The sequence below is a fragment of the Haematobia irritans genome, chromosome 5 (assembly GCF_050003625.1).
Source record: "Haematobia irritans isolate KBUSLIRL chromosome 5, ASM5000362v1, whole genome shotgun sequence".
In the NCBI taxonomy this organism is placed as follows: Eukaryota; Metazoa; Arthropoda; class Insecta; order Diptera; family Muscidae; genus Haematobia; species Haematobia irritans.
Genome location: NC_134401.1, coordinates 80,427,199 through 80,449,117, shown reverse-complemented (window position 1 = coordinate 80,449,117; position 21,919 = coordinate 80,427,199). Strand labels below are relative to the sequence as shown.

Here is a 21,919-nt window from a genome sequence, read left to right as displayed (position 1 = left end):
AAAAAATCAAATTAAATTTCTTTTTCAAGTTCAATTAGTATAAAATTCAGGAAAAATATTCAGTTAGGCTTTCGCTTTTCCAAATCCGAATTGCCGGGCCTCACGCTTGACACCTGCCATCAGATTTTGTACAGCCACCTTGTCCACCTTCTTCGCCGCAGAAAGCCAGTTTGCCTTGAACTGCTGCTCGTCCTTAGCAGTTTCTTTGTTCTTCTTTAGGTTCCGCTTGACAATAGCTCAGTATTTCTCAATTGGGCGGAGCTCTGGCGTGTTGGGAGGGTTCTTGTCCTTGGGAACCACCTGCACGTTGTTGGCGGCGTACCACTCCATGGCCTTTTTACCGTAATGGCAAGATGCCAAATCCGGCCAAAAAAGTACGGAACAACCGTGTTTCTTCAGGAAAGGCAGCAGACGTTTATTCAAACACTCTTTCACGTAAATTTCTTGGTTGACAGTCCCGGAAGCTATGAAAATGCTGCTTTTCAAGCCACAGGTACAGATGGCTTGCCAAACCAGATATTACTTTGCGAACTTTGACAGTTTTATGTGCTTGAAAATATTTGCTACCTTTCCCCTTCCTTTTGCCGTATAAAACTCCTGTCCCGGAGTTTTATACGGTCGGCTTTGACGTAGGTTTCGTCGTCCATTACCACGCAGTCAAACTTCGTCAGCATCGTCGTGTACAGGCTCCGGGATCGCGCTTTGGCCGTCGTATTTTGTTTATCATCGCGATTTGGAGTCACTACCTTCTTGTAAGTCGATAGTCCGGCTCGTTTTTTGGCTCGATGCACGGTTGTAGACGATACACCCAGCTTATTTGTGGCATCTCGGAGAGAGAAGTTAGGGTTTCGCTTGAAACTACCGGCAACTCTCTTTGTCGTCTCAGCGGCTTCCGGTTTTCGATTTCCCCCCGATCCAGACTTCCTGGCTGTCGACAAACGTTCCCCAAACACTTTAATTACATTTGTAACGGTTGATTTCGCAACTTTTAGCGATTTTGCCAGCTTTGCGTGCGAGTAGCTCGGATTTTCGCGATGCGCGAGCAAAATTTTGATACGCTGCTCTTCTTGCTTGGACGGCATTTTGACAACTGAAGAGTGAATTCCAAAATCAAAATAGGAGCAACATTCTACACACACACCTTCAAAATGAGGGGTGTTCAGGTTTTTTTAAATGCAAAATTGAAAGAAATACGTCAAGTCTATATTGACCAAATTTTGACCGTATCACCCTTTTGAAGTTCGTCTAACAGCCTATGTATACCTGGATCAGCATTCAGAGTTGTCAGTCCATTTAATATCGAGCTCGGATGGACATTATTGAACGCCCCATCGATGTCTAGAAACGCCACGATTGTATTCTTTGACAGATAGTGAGCTTTCAATAAAGCTGAGTAGTTCATGTAATGCGGTCTCAGTAGACCTGCCCTTCGAGTATGTATGCTGTCGGTTCGAGAACAAACTTGAATCGATGCTAGTTCTAAGATAAATATCTATCATCCTCTCCAGAGTCTTAAGTAGGAATGAGGATAAGCTGATTGGTCGGAAATCCTTCGCCCTCGGCTTTTCCCGCTTTAGGTACGAAAACGACGTTTGTTTCTAAAGCTATTTAACGCCCATCTTATTCTAGATTCCGATACAATTTCCTCGATAGGAAACGATCGCTGAGCCACTGTGGCACAGACAGAAACTGGTTCAACCGTCTGATTTCCAGGAAAATGTGTGTCCAATAATACCTCCAGCGTCTCCTCACTGGACGTTGTCCAATTGCCCTCCGATGTTTTAATGAAACCTGGAGGGGAGTTGGTGGATGCTAGAACCTTCCGTAGTCTGGAAGCCTCGGACGTATTCTCAATACTGCTGCAGTAATCATTCCAAGAGTTATGTCGAGCATTTCTCAGTTCTCGCTTGTATCCTCTCAGATTCTTCTTGTAAGCGTCCCAATCCTCAGGGGCTCTAGTGGACCCCTTGGCTTCCTCTAGGGCATGCAGCTTTCAGTGAGATGTTGAAGACTAGTAATCCGCTCCACTGCGTGTTCGATATCTTGCACATTTCTCATATTTGTCTCTGTTATTTCCGGTATCATCATATTGAACGATTCCCTATACCTATTCCAGTCAGCTTTCCTAACATTTGGCGGAAATATGGTCTTGGTGGTATGAACATCAAATTTGAAACTGATGTAGCGATGATCTGAGAAGCTGTGTTCACTTAAAACCTGCCACGCAGATATCAAATTCTTTCAGTTCTTGCGAGGCCAAGGTGATGTCCAAAACCTCTTGCCTGTTTTTAATGACAAAGGTTGGGGCATCTCCCTTGTTGCAAACTACCAGATTAGTACGCAAAATAAAGTCTATTAGTGACTCTCCCCTTGCATTAGTATCACTACTTCCCCATATACTACGATGCGCGTTCGCATCGCATCCCATAATGAATTTCGTCTTTGTTTTCAGTGACTCCTCAACTAAGGTCTTAACGGCACATGGAGGTATCTCCCTGTCATGTCCCATGTAGACCGAAGATACGCAATATTTGCATTTGGCTATTTCTAAATTGGCAACGACAGTGTCTGCATTGCACATTGAAGGAAGCAGAAACAAGTGAAGCTCGTTTTTAGCAATTATACATGCTCGATTTACATCATTACCAGTATACTGCAATAGTTTGAACCCTGGAGTACTTATTCACATGTTTCTATAAACATATGATTCTTGAATAAGAACTATGTCTATGTCCCCTTTCATCAGGAGAACTTTTAAGGCAGCACATGCAGCCTTACAATGATGAAAATTTATCTGGAGGATCCGTAGGACCATCGAAATTTTCAACAACCGTCACATCAGCCGCTTCAATCGAGTCATCAAGAATGTCCTCTTCAGAGATCTCGGTGACTCTCGCAATAACCATAGGTTCAACTTTGGTGAGTTCTGAGGCAGTAGAAACCTCCTCACGCATACGGTATCTATCCATGTCTTCAACTTTGGTATCTCCCTCGACTTCGCAAGAGGATCCGCTTACTTCTGATTCAGACAGAGGCTTGTCCATTTCTGAATCCTTTAGCTGATCGTTTTTATATACCTTCATTTGGATATAATGAAAGCCATAACATACACGGCCCTGAGACTTTGCTATATGTGGCAAAGACTGAGTGTTCAATATAAACACTGCATGCCGTCTTGGTCCATCCACTTCATCCAAACGGCCAACCTTCCAATCAGCTGTTGGAAGATCTGGATTGCATCGTTTCAGCCTATTTAAAATAGATTCAGGGTCGGAAGGGTTTGCAGGTATCCACGCATGTGCTCTAGGTCTAGCCGGTATGTCTTTCTTCTCGACTAACTCTAGAGCAGCTCCTTCCCAAACTTCACCAATTAGTATCAGAGCAGCTTTAAAACATTCTATAGACCTCTGGTCCTCAAATGCGACTAGCTTAAATCGTCCTTGATACCAACCAGCCTTTATTAATGATAGCCATCACAAGGCTGTCTTTATCAACTGAGGCAAACGATCTTTGATCCATTTTGGAGGATGGCAGCTCATCCGGCGAGCGTTCCCTTTTTCCAGTCTCAAGAATTCCTTGAGCCCATTTTAAGGAATCGCTTTGTTTAGCCGACACCGTGCTTGGGTCGACTGATCCTAATTTCTTTAGGATAAACAAAGCATTTCTGCGTTCCTTGAATCTCTTTCGTGAGGGATTACCTCCTATTGATGTCGTTACCTTAGAAAAAGTTCGACTTGTCAGAGTGTCGCCACCTGTCTACCCGTCTACAGGTCGGCTAATTGGGCCTAACTCTTGGTCATTGCCCAGATTTATAACTCCAGTCGATACCCGTCCACTGGGCCCTGAAGTTAGCAACCCAGTGGATGACTTCGAATTTCGCTGCATGGTGGCCTAATATCCCACCACACTTGAAATTCTTAGTAGGTACTTATTAGGTCTAATCGCTAACGAGTATTCGTAATGTGTTCGCAATAAAAAAAGAAATTATCCATAAAGTCACATTTTTATTTAAAGAAATTAGAGGCATTAAATCTTTTGACTATAGATAAAACAGCTTCAAAAATTACATTTTTTTATAATTTTTGAATCAAAGTTGAAAACTTCTAGAACCAATCTAAGTGAAAAAGACGTCATTGCTCAACTTTTTGTCGCACTACCGCACTCATAGAAAAAAGTCTGCTAAAAACAACAATCGACGTCTGCTGTTATATTCTTGTTCTTCAGGGTCTAACGAACAACAAATTATAAAATGTTTAGGTTATAAATTTTCCCCAAAGTATATTTAAGAACCAAAAGTTGTTTTTGGTATATTTTTGCTCTTTAATATACTTACAAGCTCCAAAATGCGATCAGCAAACATATTGTTTGCTGTTATGCCTCAATTTGATAAATATTAAGATTTTAGGGCAAATACTATACATATTCATAAAATATTATTTTAATTGTGTTACGATAGCTCCTAAGTTGACATTTTTATTTGTTTCAGCCAAACTAAAACATGTTTTAGTGTAATCTAGCTTAAAAAATAACAGGCAATGTCTGCTATTTCGGCAAACAGTGACAGACTTTTTTCTGTTTTAACAGATTTTTCTGCTGTTTCTTGTAACAAATTTTTTTGGGTGCAGATGCTTTTGCTCCGGGTTTGGCTGCGTTGGAAACCATGATGAAAGAGGATTTATCCATAGAAATTGTAGCGGTTAGCTGAATATGTCAAAATACAAGATCGATGTGAATATGGCGTAACAAAGGTATCCAATTTTACTCGGGATTTAACATAATAATCTCACTTACGTAAAAAAGTTTATTATTCTTTATTTACTTTTTGTTTTTTAACACACCATTTTTTATTTTTAATTTAAAAACAATTTAATTTGGAAAAAATAAACTTTTCAAGCTGCTCGTGATTTGCCACAAACTTATACCAAGTTATATATAAGAAGTGAGCGTTTTGACCATATGCAACTGTGTAGAAAGATTACTCCATTCTAGTCACATGAATTTGACCATTGAAAAAAAATTAAAAATATTCATGATTCTGGATGTTTCTTTTAGAACCCTTTATTAAATATTTGACACATAATAAATTGTTCACTTTATTGCGGTAACTTTTCTATAGATCAATTCAACGAGACTATCTATATCTAATCCTCTAGAGATGTCAAAGCAAACCCAAGATGAGACATCGCCATAAATTTTAGTCATAATTTCGATTACGTGTTTATGTCATCTAAAGACCCTAAAAACATTCGCTTCTCAATCAATATTTACACTCAAGCATATATTAACCATCTTTATCAATTACCCCAGCCACACAATTACAATATCTCTGCAACCTCCACCAAACAGTCTAACTCCAGAGCAAACAAACCTATACAATTTTCCATCTAACTGTCACACTCACTAACTAACTGCCGCATTTACTTTTTCACCTTGATTTTCCTTTGCTTCCGTATTCGCTTTTCTTTAACCAACAACTTCACCTTATTATCGCAATAACCCTCACGTACACCAATAGGGCCCCCAAACACACACACATATAAAAAAGTTATCGCATTGTAACAAGCAAAGGTAGCAATACTATACCCAACAACATTTTACGCACTTGGCAGAGAAACATAAATCACTTTGGAACAGAACTATAAAAATGTTGGGAGAAAATCCTAAAATAACTAAACAAAACAATTATAAAAAACACTAACCTATATCTAAAACACCCCAAGTATATTGTCATCATCTCCGCTAGTCTATATGTCCGATACATTAGTTTTATGTGATTATCAATCAAATTACGAATCTCCAGAATACAGAAATTGCAACCGAAACGTATTCAAAATCTCAGCGTTCATGAAAGGTAATGCATATATAAAGCTACTTCCTTAAGTACCCCTGAACCAAGAATATGGTTTTGATCCTGACTAAAATCTTTGCTGGAAAGCTGTTAAGGAAAAACTGATTGCAATTAATTGCAATTAATGAAAATGAGTGTCCAGAGTAAAAGAGGATACAAATGGGAATGGATACAAGGTTTTCTATAGAATTACGGAATAAATTATTAGAAGACGTATTCAATTCAATAGTCCAGCAAAAAATTTTGGAAGTTCTTCCAAAGACACAACTTTAAAAGCACTTACAAACGATGTACTCCCAAAGATGTTCTTTATTTTAACTACACAGGAAATCTTTTTAATTCGGTTTTTTCTTATTTTTAATGGATAATTTTAATTTTTTTTTGTTTAAAAAGTTAAAAACAGAGTAAGCTTTAATAAAATGGTACAAATTATAAAATAGTTAAAACGAAAAAAATCTAAATCCATTCAAGAAATATGGCGAATTTTTTAAAATATTTCAATTTAAACCTTTCGGACAAGCGTTAGAATGCATTAAAAATTATAAAAGATATTTCTTTGTCAAAATATGACATTTTTTAATTCACATCCAAAGCACTGAGATGACACCCTAAAGAGTGATACAAATTCAGTGCAACGGCTGTTGAAATGGCGGACATCCGTCCTATGACAAGCCCATGTTAAATTCATCGCATCTGCGCCAATTTTGCACTACTTCCGAATCCAAAAAGAACATTTTCACTACTTTCAAGAAAACTCAGTTTTGTATTTACTCTATGTCGATGACGTTTTAATTGCTGGAGATAATTTGAATATAATAGAAGATTGGAAAAGAAACCTTGGTACTGTTTGTAAACTGTCGGATTGCGGGCCATTAATTAGTATTACAAAATTTAATTTGGCCGTTTGAATGGAATCTTGAAATGAAGCCAAAGAACTCATATTGAACTCATAACATAAGTAAAAATCCAACGAAAAATGGTTTATGTCGTCCTAAAGATTCAAATTCTGTTATAAACAAGTAAGTAAAGTAGAAAGTTGGGCGGGGCCGACTATAACATACCCTAAACCACCTTTACTGAATTAGTAATTATAAGAATTTGTGGGGTAACATTGATATAGGTCTGGGAGATAAACCGCAGTTGCATATTTTTGCACTACAATGAATTTTATTTTTTTTTATTTATATGTGGTTATAACAGCCTAGCACAACAAGATATTAAATCTTATAAATTATAGCACTAGGTTATATACTTTTAGTTACATGTATGTTCATGATTTGTATAAAACTGTTGAAACAATGATTTTAATATTTCTGAGACATAAAAATGTATACATATTAAATAATACAAAATTTTTATTATGAATTCGACAAATTATTCATTATGTAATATATAAAATTCTTTAAGCTCCTTTTTGAATTGTAGTGTGTTGCTGACTAGTTGTAATTTAGTTGGAAGATTGTTCCAAAGGCGGATTGAGGGTATTAGAAACTGTTGTTCAGACCTGGTGTATTTATATCGCAATTGAGTTATTCTTTTTCCGCGATTGGATCTTGAAAACTGCAATCTCTCATATACATATTTTGGTTCAGCGGTATAGATAATTTTTTGAAGAAAAACGAGACATTTATAATTGATTAGGTTCTCCAGGCTCATGTCAAGAAGCTGATAAGCGAATGCACATATTCGATCGTAACGTCTCTTGTTGAAGACATATCGTGCAATGGAGTTGTAAACTACGTTTAGTCTTTGCATATCGGTTCTATTACAATTTGCAAATATTTCTACTCCATGTAGAAGAACAGGAATTAAGTACGTTTTTGCTAATAGCATTCTGATTTGAAAAGGTGTTGAAGATTGTACAGCCCATAAGTTACGAAGCATGCCATAGGTTTTGGCAATGTTGTGTTGTATATGATTAGTCCAGGTTAGACGGTCGTTGAACGTTATACCGAGGTTTGTGGCGGATGAAACAATGTTTATTGCGGTGTGTTTTATATGAATATGTAGTTCCTGCCAAAGGTTTATACCATTCTTGTGTATTACCAGACATTTCGACTTGGAAGGATTTATTTTCAATTCATTTCGCGCGGCCCAGTTTTCTATTCTTTCCAGATCATGGTTTATATCATTGACACACTCGGTTAAATTCCTCATATATGCACTAGCATAAATTTGGACGTCATCGGCATAGAGATGTATATTACAAAATCTTAACACATTTAAGAAAATTACGGGGTACATGTTTATGTTATGGGTGCTTTGTCTCAATCTGAACGGAAATGTTTGATATTAGGAGCTATAGTCAGTGTTGCCAGGGAAAATGTTCGGTTTACCCAAAAGGACAAAAAAAGTAGGGACATTCCCAAAAAATATTCCCTACAATATATTTCGTTAAATTTAAATAAAATTTACAAAACGAAAATGTTTTAAAACGAAAATGTCTTAAAACATATGAAAATGCAACGTACACGCAGAGAAGAAACATGATTGTCACAATCATATTCGAAGAGCAAAATAATATGATAGGAGCTATTTTTGCGGCGACCATGTAACATTTTAACCTGCAACCATGTTGGATCAGTGAACATGGTTCTAAGAAAAATATAATTGTCCTCATCTAAAATGTTATTATATTGATAAAAAGAATTTTGTTTGGATGAAAAGACAATGGTCACGATTTAAAATGTTATGGTATTCGTTCAAAATGTTTTTCTTTTAGTTAAAAGAACATGGTCACAACCTAAAATGTTTTGATCTTTATGAAAAAACTTTTTTCATCGTCGAAAAAAGGACGCCACTTGAGAAAAGAAAACACAAAATTAACTTTATTTATTTGTTTTTATTTATTTATAAACTAATTCATTGTTTGTTTGTATTTATAATGTCGTGCAACCAAACATCACATATTTTTACACACACTATTTTATTTCAATTTCAACAATAAGTAATCATTCCATATTTACATCGTGTGCCCATCAAATGTACAAACGCAGACATCATGTAATTGCAAATAAAAATAAATGATCCATATAGAAAAATGCAGAACAAAAAACAGGTATATTTTTCAATTACACTTTCCTTTTTTGTGTTCACATAAAACCACGTGCCACTTATGAATAAATAAATTAACACAAAACACAGTAAATCCGTATTCTCCGTCCATTCCAAGAAACAATCAACACACGACTGACGCGCAAAATGAAAATCGTGTGTACCTGCTCAATGTTTTTATAAAATTCTTTTCGTTGCAAAAAGTTAAAAAATTAAATGGTCACGAAAAAAATGTAAATGGTCTTTATGGCCATGTAATGGTTCTAGCCATGTCTATACGTAACCTATAAAAATAATTTTTTCCCTGCAAAAAAGTAAAAAAAATTGAATGGTCAGGTACATGATTTTCCCGACCATTTAATGGTCTCAAATTCTATCATTCAAATGATAAAACATTTTTGCGGTATTTGAGAACCATTCAAATGCTTATTGCCACCATACATTTTTCTCCGCTCGAAAACTATTTTTACAAAGACAAAATACATGGTTTTCGCGGCAATTATATGCTCTAGATAAGCATTAACTGAATGCGGCAACCATGTCCAAACATGGTTTTTCTGTGCGTGTATAGAGCCAAACCCGGACCTCAAGATATGATTTTGATTATCGGTATTAATAGAAAGAATCACTTTTTGCCTACACAGGTAAGTTATTATTTTTAAATCCCAGGTAATACTGCAAGTAGTAACTTTTTGATTACCGGTATTACTGAAAGAATCACTAGTGCTTACCCAGTTTTTGCTGGGTTAGGGGCTATCGTAATACTTATCAAGTTGAAGCATAACAGCAAACAAAATGTTTGCTGATCGTATTTAGGAGCTTGTAAGTATATTACAGAGCAAAATATAGACTTTTTTCTATGAGTGCAGAGAATTATGGTAGTCGAAATCAGATACATAATGCCCGAAAAATAAAATTGTTGCTACAAATATGTTATATGTTCACCGCCAAAAAAACGTTTTGCTCTAGAAGGTGATCATATTCTTTCTCTCGGTGTAGATTTCAAAACAAGCTCGACGATATCCGTTGGACAGCGCAATATAAAAGGGTCGAGAGAGAGAGAGAGAACTTCAAAGATAATCAAATGATGAAGAACAAATTGGATTTGCCGACGTCGATTGGGCTTCTGATAATTTTTAATTTTTTTAATTTATAAAGTCTTCGTTGCTCCGTATCATGATGCAGCAAAAAAATATTGTTGCAACATCACCAAGTGAGGTTGAGTACGTAGCGTAAGTAATGCAGTCTTTATGTTCTATCTGAATTTAAACTGACAGTCTTAGCAATTTACGAAGATATATTGCTCGAAATTCAGAAAGCAAAAGGTCGAAACACATATACTCGTATATCAAATTCCACTTCTTCTTCAAAGGACTCATTAAAACTGACAAATATCACCTGGCTGATATTTATGATTATTTACTAATCATCGATTTCGTAATGAACTTCAGTTAAAAATATTTTTAACTGTATTGAACTCTTATGTACATGTATCCCAGAAGTGACTTTTTCATTTTATTGAAAATTCGAACGCATACGCATATTTAATTGTTAATTGTTAAATAAATTTTAATTCGAAAATAAAAAAATTAAAGAAAATCTACGTCAATATTAAAACAGAATCAATAAAATTGTAAAAGGAGCAATGGAAATAATATAAAAATTTCACTTCCGCGTGGATTTGAACCTGTGCCGTTGGACTTTTTCACGTCCATGGTTCTTTTGAGAAAGGTTTGCAAATTAGGAGTGTTACCTTTTTTTGTTTTTAATTTATACGAGAGAATATATGTATAAAAAATGTATAGCGAAAATAAAACAAAATAAAAACGATGTATAATATAAATGATGGGATCTGGGATATAAATAATGGGATCTGCGTTTTTGATGTATTAACAATATTTTTCAATTGATAATTGCTGATAAAAACGAGCTAGAGGTCTGTATTTTTATTTTTACACATATATTCAATATTTCGTCTTTTCATTGAAAGACTTCATCGGGAAAATTATTGAAAAGAACAAAAGTCATAACCAACTTTTGAGTACAATAGGTAACGGATATAAGCACATCTCATATAAGAAGAAGAAGGAAGTTCTTTTAATTCACTTTTCTGTATCATGTTTTTTTCATACTTTTAATGGGTAATTTTATCTTTTTTGTTTCAAATAGGTTGCAAACAGAGTAAGAATTCATAAAATGGTACAAATCAAATGATTTGTACCATTTTATGAAATTTTGTCGAAAAAAATGCTAAATCCAACCTGAAAAAATTGTGAATTTTTGAAAATATTTGAGGTCAAACGTTTCCGACAAGCGTTAAAATCCATTAAAAATTATAAAAATTATTTATTTGACAAAATATTCAGTGCAACGGCTGTTGAAATGAAGGACTTCCATCCTATGACAAGCCCAGAATTGACGCACCGGTTTGACCGAAAATTTTGTTCATATTGTAAAAATTAAATAATAAGAAAATAAAAGTGTATATAAAAAATAATCTTCATGTCCAATAAGCTGTTATTAAAATTGGAATAATATTTAAAGTAACATATCAGGCTATAGTGTCGTTCATATTATGAGTTAAAAGTTATCGAGTTTTGGGGAAGGAAAAAATTTAATATCAGAGAAATGCTTATTCTTGCTAAGCAAAATTTGCATTCGTATTTTAAGGTCATGAAATTTTTGACAATATCTTTTCATTGCATAATTCCATATCATTACCTGTTACATTGTGGATTCTTCTATGTAGCAATAGATCCTCCCTTTGGAGAAACATTTCGGAGCATATGTTGCAGTTAAACATGCTATCAGATATAGAGTTTCGTCTTGATCTTGTTTCCAAAATGTTTGTATCTTCGTCATCCGATAATTCAATAGTGACAATATCATGGGATTTCATTTGCAGACTAGGCGCATAGTCCTGTGTATCATCGTCGCCATTGGATATGTGAACTGGAGAGAGGTTGAAGGAATTGCGAGATGTTTCCAAAGAATTTTCGAGCAATGCAACGTTATCCTTAGACACATGAGAACCAGATCCTTGAAAGCGACCTAAAAATGTGTTATTGTAATCGTGAACTGGTTGAGTTGTTTGGTGTTCTGATATATCAGAATCTGAAATATATACATCGTTTATTTCAATTTCGGGTTCGTGTTTGTTCACGTTGTCTGAGCCACTTCGATTGCGCTCTAGGAATTGCTCATGGGTTGCTTCACCGGATAGTTCCTAAAAAATAAAAGTGCTTATGTCAAATGCGATTGCAATATTGTTAATAGATCTAATTATAATTAATTAGATTTCACGTTTAGATTTTGACAACTCCTTTTGGCGAAGGAGGCATCCATATAGCTTCAACCCATTTACCATACTTTTGTTTTGTAAATTAAGAAATGTCTGCTTGCAAATGGTTGAAACAGATAATAAATGGCTGGATGCGGTTGTTTCCCATTTTAATTTTCTGCCACATAATGACATACATTTTTATTTCCTTTACTCTCATTTATGTCACTTGCAAATAATCCCTTTACAGGGTTCTAATATTTGCATATTTCAACTTCGAAAATCATAACGGTTATGGGGCAATTGAAAAGTTCTCTGACATACAAAATACATACGACTTGTACACTGTTAGAAATATATGTTTTTCATATGTTCCGATATAAACAAAATGTGTTTCGGGCATAATTTTTTAAACAAAATATATTTAAGTATATTTATAATGTAATGTTCCTAAACTAGCATTAAATGCTTGGGACACATATGTTAGTATGTTAGAATATATTATGTGTGGGACATGAATGTTTTATAAAAATAATATGTGTGAATATAAACATATATAAATTTACAAATTTCGAGTAAACATATATATGTTATGATATTTTATTCAGAGAGCGACAGAGAGAGAAAAGAGAAAGAAATAGAGATGGAAACCGGGAGGGTTGTTATTTCGGAAAACTGTTTTATGAGTTCATTTGTTTTGGGTATGTGCTTGGCATGTTAATAAGGATCGCAAAAAAATTGATTTGCTTAAGTCTAAATATTATTTAATTTGAATATTAAAACGAGTATTCGGAGTAAAGAGAATATACTTTTGAAAAAAACAGCATGTGTTTTTTCTTGAGAACAGCATTTTATGTATGTGTTGCCATGTGTTTTTTATACACACCACCATAGAATGGTGACGGGGGTATAATAAGTTTGTCATTCCGTTTGTAACACATCGAAATATCGATTTTCGACTATATAAAGTATATTTATTCTTGATCAGGGAGAAATTCTAAGACGATATAACGATGTCCGTCTGTCTGTCTGTTGTAATCACGCTACAGTCTTCAATAATGAAGCAATCGTGCTTTGTCTGCAGGCAGGTCAAGTTCGAAGATGGGCTATACCGGTCCAGGTTTTGATATAGTCCCCATATAAACCGACCTCCCGATTTGGGGTCATGGCTTATAGAAATCGTAGTTTTTATCCAATTTGCCTGAAATTTGAAATCTAGAGGTATTCTATGACCATAAAGAGGTGTGCCAAAAATGGTGAGTATCGGTCCATGTTTTGGTATAGCCCCATATAGACCGATCTCCCGATTTTAATTCTTGGGCTTATAGAAACCGCAGTTTTTATTCAATTTACCTGAAATTGGAAATCTAGAGGTATTGTAAGACCACAAAAACGTGCGCCAAAAATTGTGAGTATCGGTCCATATTTTGGTATAGCCCCCATATAGACCGATCTCCCGATTTTACTTCTTGTGCTTATAGAAACCGCAGTTTTTATCCAATTTACCTGAAATTGGAAATCGAGAGGTACTTTAGAACTGTAAAGAGGTGTGCCAAAAATGGTGAGTATCGGACCATGTTTTGGTATGGCCCCCATATAAACCGACCTCCCGATTTGGGGTCTTGCGCTTATAAAAACCGTAGTTTTATCCAATTTGCCTGAAATTGAAAATCTAGAGGTACTTGAGGACCATCAAAAGGTGTGCTGAAAATGGTCCGTATCGTTCCATGTTTTGGTATAGCCTCCATATAGACCGATCTCCCGATTTTACATCTTGGGTTTATAGAATCCGTAGTTTATATACAATTTGCCTGAAATTGGAAATTTATAGTTATTTTAGGACCATAAAGAGGTGTGCCACAAATGGTGAGTATCGGTCCATGTTTGGGTATAGCCCCCGTACAGACCGATATCCCGATTTTACTTCTTGGGCTTTTAGAAACCGACGTTTTTATGCAATTTGCCTGAAATTGGAAATCTAGAGGTATTTTCGGGCCATAAAGAGGTGTGCTGAAAACGGTGAGTATAGGTCCATAATTTAGTATAGCCCCCATAAGAACGATCTCCCGATTTAATTCCTTGGGTTTCTAGAAACCGTAGTTTTTATCCGATTTGCCTGAAATTGTAAATATTCTGGTATTTTAGTCTCACAAAAACGTGTATTGGATTAAGTTTTTATCGGTCCATTTGGTAATGCCTCCATATAGATCATGAAAATTGCTTGAAACTCAATGTAAAATTTCCAGATTTTTCTTCTCGGGTGAAAATCTACAGCTTTAAGATTTCAAATCAAGACGTTATTTTATAATTTTCTTGCACACTTACAAGAGATGTTAATGATTCCTCTAAAACTCAAACAAAAATGGTTCTTATAAATCCAGAATCTTATATAGTCATCATAGGTGAAATCTTTAAATTTATCTTCGGGAAGCGTCCTCAAGTCCTCAAGCCCTCCTGAAATTTCAAAGGAAACCCTAATATTTGGTTCATGGTGGTGGGTATTTAAGATTCGGCCCGGCCGAACTTACTATTCTTTATACTTGTTTCTTTATCATTTTGGCATTACGGGCACAATTTTTTTTCTTGGTTCGTCAGAATCGGAACATACGACGAGTTAGTCAAAATATTCAGACAATGGAAATTAAAAAAAAATGGGAAATTTATGGAAAAATTACAAAGGGATCTTCATAAAAAATAACGAAAGGGCACTATACTCTTTTTAGAGTTGGGACAGTACAATGAAAACAGGGGGAAACAGTGAAAAATTAAACAGTAAAATATATGAACACAAAATTTAGTTCCTCTTTATTAATAAGTAGTCCAAGAGGAGTTGACGGACACTTTCAAAAGTAAAAGCGGGCATTAAGTTTATAGTTTTGCCGCTAAAATTATTTTTCATTTTTGCGGCAAAACTCTAAAAGCAGAATAACATTATAACTTTTTTTTGGCAAATTGTATTATAACTTGGTGGGGAATGATCCAAAGCAACAATTGAAAACGTTTCTATTCTTTAAAATGAATTATTAAAGAAAAGTAAACGTGAATACCGGCTTTAAAGGTAAAAAATAAGTACAAAATTAATCGTTATTAAAAATTCATATTTATTTCTATTTCAAAACACGATAACTTTTAAATGTAAATGCTAGTAAAAAATAGTTCACGCCCGAATAAACTAATGTGTATATTGTACAATTTTGTATGTTTAAACTCTACTTCACGTTCTTCTTTTGTTAGAGTTTTTTAATTTCTTCGAAAATTTAAAACGTTTATACCAAAAACCTTTTTTTGTTACAAAACTGTTATTTTTGCAATAAAAAATAATCTTTTTTTTTTTTTTACGTCTATAGATACAAAATCCTTACAGACTAATATGTACAAATAATTTATCTGTTCAAGTGCAAGATAATGTTTCTCTTTAATGTTACTCGATTCTCAGACAGATCTATAAGGTTAAAATATTTGTTGAATTGCGCTCATAATCTTCGAAAAGGATCATTATTTGCAAAGTTTGTTCTATGATATAGAATTTTTAATGGTTCAAAATTCCTCGTGGGCCTAATAGGTATATTGAAGGCAAGCCTGTTGAGAAGAAACTCTGATTCAATCTCACCTTGAATTATATTCAGTATATAACAGATATTTAACATTGTCCTGCGACTTGACAATGAGGGTAATTTTATAAGATTCAAACGAAATTCATATGATGGTAAAGACTGGGGATTTTATCCAAAAGCTCAGTCCATTTCGTTTATATCAAGCCCACATTTCGAAGTTTCATTGTAAAAATGTAATATAGTAATATGAAATATCGAACATCTTTTCGGAATTTTTGTATATGTAAAAATAAATGTAAACAAATTGTGGCGTTCAGTCGGAGCAGGGATTGAACACACGACCCTTTGCATGCAAGGCGGGCATGCTAACATTGCTCCAAGTGGCCAACAAATGTATGTTTCTGTTAAATAATGTTTTGTTAGCATCGGCTCGTGGGCGCCGCAAACTATGCTATATAAATATAACTTATAACGATAATTTTCTATTGATGACAATAACAGCTACGTAGCCTAGTAGATAGTGTATTGACTTACAAAGTGTATGGTCCACGGTCCAGGCGAAAGGTAAAATTTAACAAATTTATAAAATTGAATAATTTCTTCAACATTGTTGTATTACATTGTTTGTATTAAGAACTAAAAAATCTCGTGGAATTGAGAAAGATGTGGAGGAAAGATGCAATTAGACAGAAATACATTTTTTAGGACAATCTAAGAAGAGGATATTTCCAGTGGACAATGGTTTGTATTCGAAGTATTTTTTAGAGAATTTAAAATAACTCCATGTACCGATTTTTTAGCAAGTAAAATTAAACATGGAGGTTGTGGTTCCCGTTTGATCCCAACGTTTGTAAGAGTTAAAGTCACGGACAAGTTGAAATAAAAACAAGTAAGGCCCGACTATATCATACCCTGCACCATTCGTTAGATCTCGCCAAGAAATTTGGTGAATTGTAAGTTTTTGAACAATATTTGGCGATATTTATAGATGTCGAAGGCTTATGTATGCAATTGCGTATCTTTGAAGTTGTGTGTAAAAATAGGCATTCTGGCCATATTTCCCCAAATCGGAAGTACATATATATGGAGGCTTTATCTAAATCTGAACTGATTTGGATTTGAAGGATGTGAAATCTACTCTTTGTGTAAAATATCAAGTCAATTGAACTAAAACCTCGCTGAATCTCATGCGTCTGTGCTCATATGCACTGAAAAAAGCATGCCCGACTTCAAAGATTTTGTCTTTACTTTAAAATGTTTGGTATTGATTCCGAGTCAAAGAAGCGGAGAATACAAGTAAGGATACTTTTAAGACACAATTATCTTTTAAATTTGGGTTCTGTGTACTTGCTTCTAGGAAGCATATTTTATATTTTCGCTTTTTCAGCTTTTTTTTCATATGCTATCAAAGTCCTTTAAAAATGAGTTAACAACAACTTTATTTTCCAAATTAAGACTCGACTTCCAGTAGAAATTATGCTATGTTTCAAGTAAGAAACGTCTTTAAAATAAAGTATTGAAAAACATGTCCTATATTTGAACGATTTTTTGCTTTGTAGTCAAGATGCAAAAATACAACAAATTTAATTTAAAGACAATTTCATTAAATTTAAAGAATTTTTTTCTGAATTATTAAAATCAAGTTGACCTTAGCCCAAAATTTTTTTCTTTCATGTTATGATACCCACTTTTAAGTCAAATCACTTATTATAAGGACAATTCGACTTCATTGAAAAGTTTATCGACTTTTGGACAAGGAAAACACTTTATATTAGAGAAATGCGTCTTCTATGCTAAGCTAAATTTGCATTCCTATTTTAAAGACATGAAATCTTTGACCTCACGACAATATTTTTTTCAGTGTGGGTGCAAATCTGTTGAAAGCTATATTTGGGAGCTATATCTAAATCTGAACAGATTTCAGTGAGATCTTTTAATGGAATGAATTTTTTTATAGACTACTAATATCATCAGCGATATTTTTGTTTTATATATGTGTATTCTATAATTATACGTTTTATTATATTTATGACACCATTTTACATAATGAAATAATAATAAAATAATTAATGCAAATTAATATAAAAATTGACTTCTTTAATTAAAAAAGTAGATGTAGGTAGCGTTATGTAGGTAACAGGACCAATTTTTTTCATAATTCGGTTATATGTACTGCGAGGGTTGATCGAATCAACCGAATGAAGAAGGTGACAGAAGAATTTTTTTGGTTGACAAAATCAACTCTTTATGCCATGTAAGTACTCCTTACCATAGTTAGATTGGCAGGACCGAATTATTTGGGAGACACAACCGCCAATTGATAGTAGCTGCAACTGCCGAAAGGAGGTTGGCAACAAATTCGATCGTCCCAACCAATCTGTATTCTCTGTTTTGGGTATGGGAAAGCTATGTCCTATTAGGTTCTGCGCGATCTTACTTTTGACAAAACCAAAAAAACGACGAGTTGATAATTTGGTGAACCGCTGGTCAACCATACTTAGTTTGTAGTGAATTACGAGAGTTTTCGTGAATCAAAGGAACCGTCGTGTCAGGAAAATTTTCGTGAATCATGAGAATTTTTGTATCCTGAGTATGAGAGAATTTTCGTGAATCCCGGAATCACGAGAATTTTTGTATCCCGAGTATGAGAGAATTTTCGTGAATCCCGGAATCACGAGAATTGTTGTATCCCGAGTATTCTTGTGAATCACGAATTGTTGTGAATCGTTTGTGTGCGTGTTGCTTTAAACGTTGTTCGTGCGTGAGTTACGTGTTACATTTGATTTCGTGAATGTGCTCTTACTCTCATATCATGCGTGAATATACCATACATGTTTCTTCGTGAGTGTAATTTCACCCACATGCAGATCTCTACAATACACCTGCCCCTAGTATATATATATATATATATATATATATATATATATATATATATATATATATATATATATATATATATATATATATATATATATATATATATATATATATATATGTGTGTGTGTGTGTGTGTGTGTGTGTATAGGGGCAGGTATATTGTAGAGATGCTTGTGAGGACAATAAGTCTTAGCCTATATTTGAAGCGTTTTTAACTTAAATCTAAAGATTAAATATTTCAGTGAATTTAAGGACGATTTCTTTAAATAAAAATTCAATTTTTCAAAGGCATGTGACTTTAACGGAGGGATATAAATTTCCAAAATTTTTGTCCTAAATTTAATGACAAAATTCTTGAAGCAAAGAATTTAAACATTATCAAAATTACATTATTTTAAAGATTTTTTTAATATATTGTAAATTGCACATCCTAAAATTTAGGATGCGTAATCTTTAATATCACGTAAATATTTTTTCAGTGTTCATTTTCCTTCCTGGTGGATTCTTTTTTTAATTGTGGTCATTCCAATGTTTATATAAAATGTGTTCCATGACCTATGGCTTAATGATCGTGAAAATCAAAATCAGTATTACTATCCAAAGAGTTTTAGGATTTAAACCGCATAAAGTCTCTCAAAGACCGTAATATGAAACCTCATTAAACATAACATTTTATAAAATAAACTCAAATTTTATTTTCTTCCGAGACCAATATTTGTATTATTGTTTATTTTTGTTGTTGTTTTTTTTTTCTCATGAGTCTCTTCAACTAATGTGAAACACTTGAAGCACATTTATTCTCTGTGGCATTACATAACATATCAAATATCAAGATAAGAAGAAACCAAGAATTAATAAAAACCATTGTTTATGGCACGAAAAGAATTTGAGATAGAAATGCCTGTTTGTTTTCTTCTCTCATTGAAATGTAGCATATAACACTATATGGTTGTTTGGGAATAATCACACATTGCTCGCCGTTCAAGGAATTCATCTTACACCTCTCATGTCAATTACAGTTGTAGTCAGCCACAAGAACGACTAATAGAATATTGATGATTTTTAAAATTGTGAAATGAACACTTTTATTTTCTCTATTTGACTTCGTACACAGGAGAATGTGAATTCAATATTCTAATACTGAGTCCTTTTTAGAATGTGTTCAAACAACATTTTGTTTGGAAGCAAAATCCTGCCATCCAATGATAAACAGAAAACATGGAGCTTGTAATTTATAATTTAGTTTAGTTCATCATACTTACAACAAGTTAATTAAATTTTACAGAATATTATTCTTTTGCTTAACCGTAGAAAATTTCTTAAAAATTGGGAGAAATTTCGTGTACCGTGGTAAAAAATGGTCAAATGATGCCATTTAAAAAAAATGACATTATTTGAAACAAAAAAATATTGTCGTGAGGCCAAAGTCCAGCCATATTATTTTTCACCTTAGGCATGTATATTTTTAAGGCGCCAATTGGTTACTTCCATTTTTGGACTTAAAGCAGTGCCATAAACATACTTGTGTTGGGTTAGCATAAAAACAAGTAAGTAATGTAGAAAGTCGGGCGGGGCTGAATATATCATACCCTAAACCGCCCCTACTGAAGTAGTAAACATAAGCATTTGTGGGGTAACATTGGTATAGGTTTGAGCGATAAACCGCATTTCCATATTTAAGAACATTAAGGGGTATATTTTATGGGAGTTTTGTCACGAGTATAACTCATAGTGAGTCCATTATTAATAAAGAAGAAATCGCTCAATTAGTGTGGGTAAAAAATCAAAATTGGGGAAAATCGGGCAATATTATTGTAAAAGAGTTATATGCAAGTCTAAATACGATCGGATAATACATAAAAATTTGGAACTTGAGTAGCATTGGTTAATAAATAAGAGTATTATTAGCAAAATTTGGGAAAATCGAGCGATGTATATATATGGGAGCTATAAATAAATCTGAACAGATTTTGATGATATTTTCCAGGTTTGATTGATACCACACCGTGTTACTGTGTGCTAAATTTGAATAAGATCGGTTAATAAATGAGGCCACTATAGTAAAATAACGTTATTAGGGATACATTTTTCAAAATTGAGTGCTACATATATATGGGAGCTCGGTTAATAAATAAGGCTATTAAGACCAAATTTTCGAAAATCGGGCGATAAAATAACATATATGGGAACTATAGCAAAATCCGATTTCGATGAAATTTTTCGACCTTTATTTCGAAAACAGATCCACTATTTCGAATAGACCCTATATGTAAAAAAGTACAAACTTAGGGCGTTTTCGATTCGCAAAAATATGTTGCCTTGGTGTTACACTACTTTTTCCCTAATTGACATTTCGGCCAAATGATAGTGTAATTCTAAAGTTATTATTAATTTATAATATTGTGAGGTATAAAGTATCCAAAATCTATGACAGTGTCCTTGAAATCTTGCAATCAATTTCGAGAATGTTGCAACTTTTTTCCCAATCGAAATCGCTATTAGTTATTTTAAAAATATTTTGTCAAATGGAAGAGTTAGAGTCCGAGATAATGCACATTATTCCCTATCTTGAGATGTATTGAATTGAACACTTCAATGACCAACATCCTCATTTATCATACATCATTTATATCATATAAAATCTAGATTTCATTTCATAAGCTGACGATTTTGTAATCATAATAAAAATGAATAAAAAACAACAAGGGTGCAAGCACATAGATAAAATAGATTGGTTGTGACAATAGAATTTATTGTCAAGCTCTTTTTCGTAGTTGCAAATTTATTTAGTTGGAGTTGGTTGCATTATCCAAATGGATTCGGCGTTAGGGACCCATTCCAATAATAGTCACAATCGAATTCAGAAATAATTGTAATTTTACCAACTACATTTTTTAACAATTTTTTTATATTTATTTAATGCCAATCTAATGCAAATCACACGAGTTAAAAATAGTTTACCTACATTTTCAAAAAACTCTATCAAAAATCTTCTAACTCGCTATGAAGTATCTCACACATGTGCCATTAATGTGGTACAATCTTTACATCCGACAAAAATGGCTTAATTAGTATACTATACTTACATCCAATGAAAGGTTTTTTCATTTTCCTCTGAAATGAAATTTTAAGGCCCGTGCTATGTTCGATTTTCGAGTTAAAAATCACTTTATTTTCGCTTTTCCTGAACTAATCGAAATTATAAATGAAAACAAACATATTCCTGTAAAGTCTACACCCTCAAAAAAATCGCTTCTGTAACATATACCCCAAAAACATTTTGCTTCAAGCATATATATTTTCAGA

General features: G+C 33.8%; 1 protein-coding gene across 1 annotated transcript in view; it reads right to left on the bottom strand.

Annotated features, from left to right (window-relative positions):
- Window positions 1–21,919, bottom strand: part of LOC142240767 (uncharacterized) — a 74,238-nt gene that overhangs the window by 45,084 nt on the left and 7,235 nt on the right. The window contains exon 2 of the mRNA XM_075312488.1: window positions 11,624–12,128. Within this exon, the coding sequence (XP_075168603.1) occupies window positions 11,624–12,128 (505 nt within the window). The remainder of the gene's footprint in view (window positions 1–11,623; window positions 12,129–21,919) is intronic.